The 12,448-nt window shown below is 47.1% G+C and overlaps 1 protein-coding gene across 3 annotated transcripts in view; it reads right to left on the bottom strand.

Moving 5' to 3' along the window:
* The window catches only part of camkk1a (calcium/calmodulin-dependent protein kinase kinase 1, alpha a), a 110,597-nt gene that overhangs the window by 21,644 nt on the left and 76,505 nt on the right, over nucleotides 1–12,448 (bottom strand). For all 3 annotated transcript variants that reach the window (XR_007937263.1, XM_022205988.2, XM_022205989.2), the window contains exons 10-12: nucleotides 10,008–10,207; nucleotides 8,765–8,818; nucleotides 8,403–8,476 (exon numbers count right to left, since the gene is read on the bottom strand). Coding sequence is in view for 2 of the 3 variants with exons in the window: in XM_022205988.2 (XP_022061680.1) it covers nucleotides 8,403–8,476; nucleotides 8,765–8,818; nucleotides 10,008–10,207 (328 nt within the window). In the remaining variant the exon portion in view is untranslated. The remainder of the gene's footprint in view (nucleotides 1–8,402; nucleotides 8,477–8,764; nucleotides 8,819–10,007; nucleotides 10,208–12,448) is intronic.

Below are 12,448 nucleotides of genomic sequence, written 5' to 3'. Positions count from 1 at the left end.
CATTATGAACATAGAACATACTGTATAGCTGAAACAGTTGGCTAACATATAAATGGTTTTACTTGCTAGCTAAAAATTATGGCTAAAATATTTAAAATAATGTCAGAATAGCTAGCAAAAAATAATTACTAAAAACTAGATACAAAACGTTAGGTTACTCATGTAACCCCGGTTCTCTGATAACCGAGTGAGGTATCTCACTATGGGAAACGCCCTCTGGCGTGACCGATCATGGAAGCTCCAATGACACCACGTCTGTCATATGACAGACCAATCATCTCGAGATGCATGGGGCAGCCTGCCCCCCTTATAAGCGCCCCCGCGCTGCACCCACCATTCTCAAGCGTATTTCTTCCACCCCACTGATGCAAGTAGGGCAGTGTTGTGAGATACCTCACTCGGTTATCAGAGAACCGGGGTTACATGAGTAACCTAACGTTCTCTTTCAAACCTCCCTCGGTATCTCACTATGGGAGATATAGCCCACTCCCGGATTTGCATGCTCCGAAGCCCACAAAGCCGCGACCCGCGATGAGTCGACACCCTAAACCCTCCCCAAGGGCTAGCACGCAATTAAGATGTACCCACACTCAGGACTGAATGAGCCAGAGACGTCTCGGTCATGTCCAGTCTGTAATATCGGATGAATGTGTGTGGGGATGCCCAGCTGGCAGCGGCACAAATATCCCTCACAGATGTGCCTTTGAACAGGGCCCATGAGGTGGCCATACCCCTGGTGGAGTGGGCCCGAAGCCTCTCCGGGGGCTGCAACCCACGACTTTCGTACGCCAAGATTATAGCCTCCACCACCCAGTGTGACAGGCGCTGGCGCGTCAGGGCCCTCCCCTTGTGAGAGGGAGCCCACGATATGAAGAGCTGGTTGCTCTTCCTAAATCCCTTAGTCCTGTCCATGTAGATGCGTAACGCCCTCACAGGACAAAGCAAATTGAGCCGTCTCTCATCCTCCCCTGCAAACGGCGGTGGGTGAAAAGCGAGCAGCTCAAGCGTGGAACAGCTGTAGGCAGAATCACTAACCTTAGGTACAAACGCTGGGTTAGGACGCAACGTTACCTTCCCATAATCTGAGGAGAACTGAAGGCATGAGGCATGCACAGACAAAGCCTGTAACTCGCCTATCCGTCTAGCTGACGTTAAAGACAGCAGCAGGACAGTCTTAAGAGAGAGCACTCTTAAATCTGCACATTCTAACGGCTCAAAGGGCAACCTTGTGAGCGCCTCCAGAACCAAGGGTAAATCCCATGACGGAACCGGGTGTTTACGCACGGGACGCAGCCGACGCGCACCCTTCATAAACCTCTTTATGAGAGGATGCTGCCCGATAGGCGCACCTCCAAAGCCCACGTGACAAGCTGAAATAGCGGCCAAATAGACCTTAATGGTGGAAAAAGCTTTATTACCGTCCAATAAGTCCTGCAAGAAGCACAACACATCTGGGACAGAACACTGAAACGGAATGATAACTTTAGTCTCACACCATTTTTCAAACACGCGCCATTTATTGTCATATAATGATCGCGTGGAAGGTGCTCTTGCGCACTGAATAGTCTCAATCACCCTCGTCGGGAGACCAGACTCGTGTAAATTCACCCTCTCACGTACCAGGCCCAGAGAGCTAGACGTTCGGGGTTCGGATGAAAAATCTGCCCGCGCGCCTGTGACACCAGGTCCGCGCGTAACGGTAACGGCCATGGCTGGCCGTGTATGAGCTGTATCAGCTCCGCCATCCACGGTCTGCTGGGCCAGTAAGGAGCTATCAGGATTAATGAAAGCTGCTGCTCCCTTACTCTGATCAGAGTTGGAGTGATGAGGAAGAGAGGGGGGAAAGCATACAGCAGCGCGTTTGGCCACGGGTGCGCCAACGCGTCCGCTCCCAGAGGCGCGTCCCGGTCTCGTAATGAGAAAAATAGGGGACACTGCGCGTTTTCGTGCGATGCGAAGAGATCTACGGACGCTCGGCCGAATCTCTCCCACACCCGGAGAAGCACTTCGGGGTTCAGTCTCCACTCCCCGTACAAGGGATTCCCCCTGGAGAGTAAATCTGCCCCGCTGTTCAGTGCACCCGGAACGTGCGCCGCGCGTAACGATAACAGGTGCTCGCTGCTCCATAATAACAGACTCTGAGCTAGTCTGTGTAATTTTACAGAGCGAGTGCCTCCCTCCCTGTTTATGTAGGCCACTGCTGTCGTGTTGTCCGCTCTGACCAGCACATGACACTTCCCCAGGAGGGGCAGAAAATGTCTGAGGGCTCGGAAAACAGCCAACAGCTCCAAGTAGTTTATATGAGCCTGACGAAGCGTCGGGGGCCAGGTCCCGTTCACTGACCTCCCCTCGAAAACCGCTCCCCACCCCGTTAACGAGGCATCGGTTGTAACTGTCTTCCTCATCACAACCGCTCCCAATGGGACGCCGGTAGTGAATATCCCCGGGTCTCTCCAGTGACGGTGAGCCAGGAGGCACTCCGGGGAAATCCTCACCATACGCCTGAGGTGACGTCGTGCGTCCAGACGCAGAGAGGATATCCAGCGCTGAAAATCCCTCATTTTCAGCAGCCCGTGTGGAATGACAGATATTGATGACGCCATCAGCCCTGACAGCCGGAGACAGTCCCGTAATGACACTGAACTTCCCCTTCGAAATAAAGCCAGGTGTTGGCGAAATTTCTCCACCCGAGCATGGGACAGAAAACTCCGAAATGAAACAGAGTCTATTTCGAGGCCCAAATACTCGATCTTCTGAGTAGGAGACAAACAGCTCTTTAAGGGGTTTATACTGAAGCCCAAGCTGCTCAGCCTGTCTATCAGTCCCCGCGTATCCTTCTCCGTGTTCTCCTTGTTGGGAGCACAAAGGAGAAAATCGTCCAGATACGCGAACACTCTGAGGCCCGATGCTCGCATCGGGTTCAGGGCTGCTTCCACACATTTGCTGAAAACTCTCGGGGCTAGTGACAGCCCGAAAGGCAAGGTCTGATACTCGTATGCCATTCCCCTGAAAGCGAACCTGAGATATTTTCTGTGTGCGGGATATATGCTTACATGAAAATAAGCGTCCTGCAGATCCACTGAAGTGAACCAGTCGCCTGGACGAATGGATCGGAACAGAACCTTGTGTGTGAGCATTTTGAATTTGTACTTTCGGAGGTGTAGATTGAGGCAACGCAGATCTAGGATCGGACGTAATGAACCTCCTTTCTTTGGAATGAGGAAATACCGGGAATAAAACCCCTGATTTCTCTCTCCCTCCGGTACAATGCGAATTGCCCCTCGGCTTAATAGAGAAGATATTTCGCTCTCCAAAGCCTCCGCGGCTTCCCCCGTAGCTTCTGACATTAGCACACCGTTGAAGCGGGGCGGCTTCATTGCAAACTGCAGCCTGTAACCCTTGGTAACTGTTGTAAACACCCAGGGGCTCACTGCGCATGCGCGCCACTCCTCTGTGTTGACAGCAAGAGGGCCTGGTGGCCTGAAGCTTAACAATGGACCAGCTGCGCCCTCTGGGGGAGACAGACTGTCCTGCACCTCTTGATTTCTCTTTTTGTTTTGTATTTGCTGCACCCTCGGCTTTATGAATGAGCCTGGCTGCGACAGCTTGTTTTTTATTGAAAAACCAGGAGAAGTGCTTAGTGTGAACATTGCACTTTTTCCCACTTCCCTTTGAACTGTCTCCGTGGAGCGACGAAGGGGGGAAAAGAAACTGTGCACTGGGGGAACGAGTGCGTATTTCTGTCTGTGAACGGGATGACCAAACGGGGCCGTTACACAGCGCTGACCGGAACATTGGTCCAAAACATCCATCCTCCGTTTCTTGGGAGGAGAGGGAAACACGTGGTCTGTTCCGAGGGGGCTCAGAGCAGGGATCTCCGTGAGTGCTGACTGCTGAGCCTCTGTTCCCGCGAACCACGACACCAAGGCCGACCGTTTCTTCTTCCCGTCCGGAGGGCGGGACGGACGGTTTGGATCGGTGCCTGGAGCGGCAGCTACTGCGGCGAAGGACTTTTTGGGCCAGTGCCTTTGATGCTGAGCTCCACGTTGGTGAGACGCTGGCTGCTCAGACGTGCGTGGTCTGGGCTCCTTATAGCCGCCGCTGCGCACTCTCGCTGTAGCCGCAAATCCCTGGCGAGATGGCGGTGTGGGGCGAGAGGTAACCTTGCGAGGAAGGCAGAGGTCGAAGGCTTCTCCCTGCTTCTTTCTCAGGTCACTGGTTTGCTGCATGGCCGTGACAGCCTCCCCAAATAAGCCCTTAGCCCTTGACGGGTTAAAGGGAGCGTCAATAATGACCTGTTTTTCCTGGTCAGACAGGCTGGAGAGGTTCAACCAGAGCGCTCTCTCCCCTGCCACTGCCGCATAACACGGCCGCAGCCTTGTACCGCACCTCTAGAGACACGGAGAGTGAGGTCGGTGACAACACATATTTCCTCCCATATCTTGGGGCTTGGGGAGCCTTTATCCAGGAGGACCCCCATCTCCTGGAAAAGTTCAGCCTGGTAGGCTGTCAGCAGAGTGACAACATTTAAGTTTTTCACTGACTGGGCTGCTGATTTGTACATCTTTTGGTACATGGCGGCAGAGAAGCGCTCCGTCTTCCCCGGGAGGGTGGGACCCGCCGCGGTGAGCGCAGACCGGTGGCTGGGGTGGAGGTGAGAAGCCACCGCCTGCTCCACTGCCGGGGGATCTCCGAGGCCCCACTCCTCGCTGTTAGCCACGTCCAGGCTGGAGTAACCCTTGACGGGGACTCTGTGGCGAAACGGTTTGTCCCAAAACCGCTTCATCTCCTTCATGCATGCAGGGACGACGGGCATGACCTGTTTTTTTGACGCTGGGCGAGAAGGCAGAATTTTGCCGTCGTATAGATCCCTTTCCTCGCCCTTGTCATCCGATGATGCGGGCCAGTCTATACCCAGCCGGGATGCTGCCCGCTTACACACCTCATGCAGGTCGACCTCCGAGGGTGAAGAGGGGGGTTGGATTTCTCCGCCAACGGAGCTGCTGGGTCGGGATGCCGGAGTCGGGGGGAGGATTGCGTCCTCGTCATCCTCCTCGTTCTCGTCGTTAAGGAGGTCCAGGTTATCATCCTCCTCTCCGCCCCCCCCTCCGTATTCGTCCTCCGAGTCGAGGAGCTGGTCGAACAGCGGAGGGAAATCCGCCACCGGGGGGTTAGCCCAGTCTATGTTAGCTGTAGCCGGCTTGACGGCGCTATCGGAGAGGCAGGGGTCGGCTTTTGAACTGGCCGAGACCCTGAGGCGCCTCTCCAGGATCCTGGTTGGCACAGTGCTGCAGTGCTGGCAGCACTCGGAGTCTGCGAGTGAAGCCTGAGCATGCTGCACTCCCATACAAGCAATACAGAGAGGATGTGGGTCTCTCCCTGAAATGCTAAGACCGCAAGAGGCCGGGCAAGGACGGGACTCGACGTCCTTCACCTTGCCGCTAGTCGTTGTCCCCTTAGAGGAAGCGGTAGCCATAGCCGACCTCGACGGTCAGTAATAAAACACCACCACCCTAATACCTTAACGGTTAGCGTGATAAGTGAACAAAAACACACACTTTCGCGACGAAAGCAGCGATAAAAGTGAATCCTGAATCAGATATTCACGCTCGGTGACTACCTTGACGGCGCGTCGGAAGAGCAGTTGAATGAAAATCCAAAATCAGGACCGCTGAGGAGCTATGTGATGATCTTCACGTGGAAGAAAGCGAGAATGGTGGGTGCAGCGCGGGGGCGCTTATAAGGGGGGCAGGCTGCCCCATGCATCTCGAGATGATTGGTCTGTCATATGACAGACGTGGTGTCATTGGAGCTTCCATGATCGGTCACGCCAGAGGGCGTTTCCCATAGTGAGATACCGAGGGAGGTTTGAAAGAGAACAGTTTAAATACTTGGCTAAAATACTGGCTATAACAATTGGATAAACTCAATGGATGCATTACTGGACTATAATATACAGTCATTAAAAAAAATATCAGACCAACCTTGTTTTCTTTCATTTCTTGTTCATTTTAATGCCAGGTACAAGTTATTGTACATTTGTTTGGACAAATACAATAATAACAAAAATAGCTCATTTAAGTTTAATTTAAGAGCTGATATCTAGCCATTTTCAATGGTTTTCTTGATAACAACCAAAATCGCTTAAGTTCTTACATCAATAGCTATGGCATTGTACTTCCAAAAATAGTGCTTTTAGGCATTTCATGTTTTCTTTTCTGTCTGTTTTAGTCACATGATACACAGGGGAGTTAGTATTTGATTGCACAACCATTGCTTTTGATGATTGCAGCCATGCGTGTTGGCATGCTCTCCACCAGCTTCTGACATTGTTCTGCTGTCACTGCAGCCCATTCCTGTTGCGCATATTCAAACAAATTTGCTTTGTTTTTGGGCTTGTGGTTCTTGGTTCTCCATTTTACATCTGATGATTTTCCATAGGTTTTCAATTGGATTTAGAACTGGTGATTGAGCAGGCCAAGGCATGACTCCAATGTTCTGGTCCTCCATTCAGGCTTTAACTGACCTTGCCGTGTGGCAAGGGGCGCTGTCTTGTTGGAAAATCCAGTCATTTGAAGCAGGAAACTGTTTCCCGGCTGATGGAAGAAGACTGTTTTAAAGAGTAGACCTGTACATGACCTGGTTCATTTGCCCTTCACACATTTGAATTTGCCCTGTTCCACCCATACTGAAACAACCTCAGGTCATCACTGATTCACCCTCATGTTTTACTGTAGGGGCAAGACAGTCTGGTTTGTAGGCTTCTACAGGCTTCCTCCTAATCGGTAAGTTGGCTGGAGCGGGCATCAACTGAAAATTGGATTAATCACTGAAGAGAACCTTAGCCCAATCATCAACAGTCCAATCCTTGTGATCCCCAATAAAGAGTAACCAGGCTTTCCTCTGCATTTCGTTGATGAAAGGCTTCTTCCGTGCCCTGTGTCACTTCAGACCATCTTCAAGAAGTCAGTTTCGAACTGTCCTTGCTGAACAAGTTACATTTCTCAAAAGTGCCTACTCAATTTTAAGGTCCTGGTGGTCTGACAACAATTCCTGACACAGGAACACATGAGTGCACAGTCATCTCATGGGGTAGAAAGATGTTTTCTGCCATAAAAAGCTAGCTATTTAGTAGTACCATGTTCAGCTTGTTTTTTCTTGGTGTAATGAAGGGATGTCTTGGAGATCTTCAGTTTTTTTCCACTACCTGTCTCTCACTCATGCCAATTTCCAGCAGTGCCAAGATGGCTACCTTTATGGCTTCACAAAATTCTTTTGTTTCAGGTATTACTTGAGAGCTGACAACTTCTGAGTTGTGCTATAGCATGAACGTAGGCAGGAACCACTCTAGACCTTTGCATGCGCAGTGCTGCTTATGACATGAAATGGCCTCTTATATGTCAAATAGGACAAAGTATTATGTAATCAGCTGCATTTTTTGTCATGTTCATTGTATTCTTCACACAATATATCTTTCGTGGTACCAGGCATTGAAATGAACAAGAAATTAAAGAAAACAAGGGTGGTCTAATATTTTTTTTTTATGATTGTATTTGAAACTGTCAAAAAACATGTCTACAATGTTTATAAAGATTCACCATCCATGTTGCATTTCAGTGGCAATGAACATAGAAATAAAGTTAGAAAGAAAAGTAAATAAATGAATGTGAGTTCAGCCACTAATCACAATGACAGTGGCATGACATTACCTGCAGCACACCTACAATATACTAGTCGTACTGTCAGTCCTGCTTATTATCACTGCTTGGTACAGCATAGAGATGATTCCATTATGTGATGTGCTATATTCTGTTTAGACGGATGGTAGCATTTAATGAAGAGGCTTTCTGCACAGCCATGAAGTCTCTTGAGCCCACAGTGGAAGGGCACTGATTAACAGCATGGCACTCTGTCCTGACACATACTCCATTTGCTACTCGCAGGTGCTTCACTATCGCCGTGTTTGAACAATAGTAGTGTGCTCCTTCACTTTACCACCACCATCCACCCTGTTCTTGGCTTCACTTCTTTTGCTTTCACTGTTTTCTGGCAAAGACCTTCTCTGCTTTCCTTTAGCTCTTTAGCCAAAAGGAGGAGCAGTGACTCTTGTTTGTGTCCAGGCTGCTGATCCCTCAGTTTGCTTTGTCAGTGCTTGTTTTGATCAGATGCAGGTGACATTTACTGTGTGCTGGTGGTTGCCACTGTGAAACGCTATTCATATTTATGTTCACGCATTTTGTGATGGAAAAAAAAGAAGAAAATGGTTTTATGACTGATATGCAGATGAGATGAAAATTGAAGGTAAAGACGATGACTCGCGCTGTAGACTGGAGCTGGCTGAAGCAACACTGCTGTCGTTTTTAATAGTGGAAGAGAGGCAGGGATGCAGGAGTTGGACTTACGTCTCTGGGAAATCCACAGGCTTGGTCCTTATCTTATTGTGCAAAGCCAATATGTACTCGTCAATAAACGGGCACTGCAGATGGAACAGAGGAAAGAGAGTGAAAACCACAAGGAAGGTACACTGAAGTAGCACTGTGCTAGAGAAAATCTGAACCCCTGCAGACAGCTGAATAAAACAACAGCAGTAATCAGTTCCTAGTGTTCATTAAAATGAACCATTACAGTAGAAAGCTGTTTTACTGTCCATGTCTTTTAATTTTGACCTTTGAGTCGGTACTACCAAAAAAATTCATTATGTGACTGGTCAAAATTAATTGCATAATGACAATAAAGATTCTTGACTTGAAATCTGCAGACTTGCCTTCCCAAAGACGAAGCAGTAGAGGGTAACTCCCATGGCCCACACATCCAGTGCCTTTAAGAAAGTGCCAACAGTGATGCTAAAGCAACAGACTGAACAGCATTCATTTAAAAACACACTGCAGTGAAGTCAACATCTACTTTTCCAGACAAACACTTGGACCTGAATCGATGCAGACTGCCAACAGTGATTTATGGGGCATTTTGAGGTTATGCTTTGGGTGTGTTTACTGTCAGATACCCTGAAGATGGATTTGTGTGATCGGATAGCAGGGGCACAGCTGCTACCAGCCAGGCTCTTTGTATTCCATTCAGCATCTCTCTGCTCAACTTAAAATCCATTTCATTTTCTGATTAATATAGAATGACTAAACTAGGCGTCTGAATCTGTGAACTCTACCTCAATGCCACCAACATCAGTTATTAGAAATATGATGTACTATTGCAACTGAGAACTGGTGGTGGTGGTTGGGGGGGGGGGGGGGGGCATACAAGTGACAGATATTATACATACATAGTGGCACAATGGTGTAACACATGAACTTTTCACTGTTCTATGTGAACTCGTGTTTTATTAATATCTTTTTCGTATTATATGTGCCCTTGTTTAATTTCTGCTCAGTGTGAGTATCTAAAGCTTTCCTCTGGTTTTCCTTCATTCTGCTGTCTGCTCTGCTCTGGTCACTGTGCTTGCTCTGCTGTGTGAAACAGACACATATGGACCAGAGCAGAGCAGACAGCAGAATGAGGGTGAAGCAGGGTACAGCAGAGAAACAGCAGAAGAAAGGGACACATATGTACCAGATGGAAGAGAAAGTGAAAATGCTTGAGGTGATCACAACCTTGTGTATTTCAGATGCCAGCGTGGCCTAATGGTTGTGGCTGATATATATTTTGTTGGTCCTCGTATACAAAAACGTTCTGGTTGAAAATGAGAGATGAAATTTATTGGTTCTGAATGCCATTTACATAATATTCAAAAAACATGAAATCAAACTGATTACATTCTTCCATTCCTTTATTTTGGTCCTGAATACTGACACCAGTCAGCACATATGATAACTTGTTCCTGGGTTAGCAGGTGGGCACATCTCATCTTTCTCAGGTCATAAACTTCTGGCATAAGGCAGAATTTGCAGTTCAGTGCACTTAAATGCAAGTACACGAACATAAACAGATACACACCTCAAATGTCTAAGTCAGACATCAGTTTATAAGACTGTTTGCATTCAGAGTTGACTCACTTTGCCGCTGAAACTCTTGCGCTTATCTGACAAGGTCTCTGGTGCCATAAATGCAGGAGTACCAGCAGTGCTGGATAGCAAAGCGTCGTTGCCCTCAAACTGGTTGCTGACCCCAAAGTCTGCTATCTTCACATGGCCGTCGTCCCCCAGTAACAAGTTAGATGGCTTGATGTCCCGGTGGACAATCTTCTGGTAGTGCACTGATGATAAGAAAAAGAAATGTTATTTGTCTAGGCTGTGCCCAGAGGATGCAGAAAAGCTCAAATATCAAAAATGGAAAGGGTTTCTCCCCTGGGAAAGTGTGAATGAACTCAATAAAATTCATGGCAGTCTAACACAATAAACATTTTTATTTGTCTTCCTCTCTTCCATCTTTGGGGACCCATAATATGAAAACTCGGCCATATACAGTTGAAGACAAATTATTAACCCCCTATGAAGTTTTTGTTTTTTTTTGTTCAAAAAATTCCCAAGTGCTGGTAAAAAGATCATGGCATTTTTAGCACAGCTTTTCCAAATATCCTAGTTTAATTTTGGATGCTTACATTATTTTACTTTGCACACAGAAAAAAAAAGTATTTAACAAAAAAAACCCCAAAACTACTAGGGTCAAAACTATTAGCCCTCTTGATGTTAACAGTCAGTTGTGTATCCTTTTTGCTGGATAACCGCTTGCAGTCGTTTGTTGTAGTTTGTAACAAGTCTCTGACACATTTCCTGAGAAATCCCAGGCGTTCCCCTTTGGGAAATCTCTCAAGCTCCTCCAGATTTGATGGCCTTCTGGCATGGACCCTGGTCTTCAGTCGACCAAACAGATTTTCAATGGGATTCAAGTCAGGGCTTTGTGCAGGCCAGTCAATAAGTTCACTTTGGTCTTCTAGAGGAAATTCTTCACCAGGAGTGACATATGTTTTGGGTCACTGTCATGTTGGAAGACAAAGCAACCACCCAGACCCAGTTTTGCAGTTAACTTGAGGTTTTCTTTCAAAATCTTCATATATCCTTCTTTCTTCATGATTCCTTCAGCCTTGACTAGATTGACAGTTCCAAACACACTATAGAATCTCCACAACAAAATACTGCCACCACCATGTTTAATTATAAGGATGGTGTTTTCTGGATTATACGCCACTTGTTTCTTTCTTCAAACATAAGCGACGTCTCTATGACCAAAGAGCTCTAGTTTGGTCTCATCTGACCTAAGGATATGCTTCTCGTATTCATAATCTTTCTCCAGATTGTCTTTGTAGGTGTCTCTTCTGTAGAAGTGGAGTTTTTCTTGGCCTGCACAGTTGCAGTCCATTTCTGTGCAGAGTTCTGGTGACTGTCTTCTTTCACACTAGAATTCCTGACTTGGCTACGTCATTAACTAGTGATTTGGTGGTTGTTTCTAGCGTCTTTAGACACATCTCAAAGTTTTCTTTGCAGAATCTTTGAAATCTTTCGCTTCCTCCTTTTGCCAGACTTGTTCTGTACTGTGTGGCTCTCTTTGAATTTCTAGATGATATTTCTCACTCCACTTCTTGACACTTGAAAACACTGTCATAACGTTGTGCACCCTTCTCCTGCTTTGTAAGCAACAACGATTCTTTTTCTCAAGTCTAAGCTGATTTCTTTTGTTTTGGAGTGATGCTTTCTCACATGACAACTCTAATTCGTGATTAAGTTTTCAAACTGTCTGTAAGGTGTAGGACAACCTTCAGTTTTAAATTGATTGATTGATTACAAGTTGTGAGCAACACAAAGTTAAAGCACATGATTGCACAACAGTAGTTTGGGCTTTGGTTCAATAAAAAGGTCAGTTGTTAAGGGGGTTAATAATTTTGACCCTTGTAATTTTTCATTTTTCTAAAATTATTCTGTTATTGTGTGCAAAAACAATTCATTTATGCTATCTGCAGAAAAATAGTACATCAAGAAGTGCTATGTTGAAAATCCTCTGCTCTGGTAAAAATGCATCTGGAAAAATTTCATAAGGGAGCTAATACTTTTGTCTTCAACTGTATTATTGAGACAGTTTGTCACGGAGCAATATATACAGTGCCTTGTGAAAGTATTCGGCCCTGTCAGGAAGCCGTCCCGGCTCCTGGCTGGTTTTTGTTCCTGCCTCTGTCAGGATGCTGTTCCGGCTCCTGCCTGGTTTTTGTCCCTGTCTCCCTCTCTCTCTCCCAGCTGATTACCTGTTGGAGGACAGCTAATTGCAGTATAAGACTCAGCTTAGGAGTAATCAGCCAACGCCATTCACCTGCCTTCCCCCTTCTGTTTAAAAACCCTCTGCTCCCCTCATTGTGTGTGGGAGCATCACAGCTTAGACTGTCCCATATGTGGTTCTCCCTGCACTCCTTCTGATTCCCATCAACTCTGGACTTTTGAAGATTTCTCCCTCTGGATCCTACTGCTTTTGGACAATATTGGTTTTTCTTTTGTGGACTCAGCCCTTT

Source organism: Acanthochromis polyacanthus, chromosome 17 (genome assembly GCF_021347895.1).
Source record: "Acanthochromis polyacanthus isolate Apoly-LR-REF ecotype Palm Island chromosome 17, KAUST_Apoly_ChrSc, whole genome shotgun sequence".
NCBI classification, from domain to species: Eukaryota; Metazoa; Chordata; class Actinopteri; family Pomacentridae; genus Acanthochromis; species Acanthochromis polyacanthus.
Note: the sequence above shows the minus strand (reverse complement) of the source record. Positions and strands in the feature narration are given on the sequence as shown.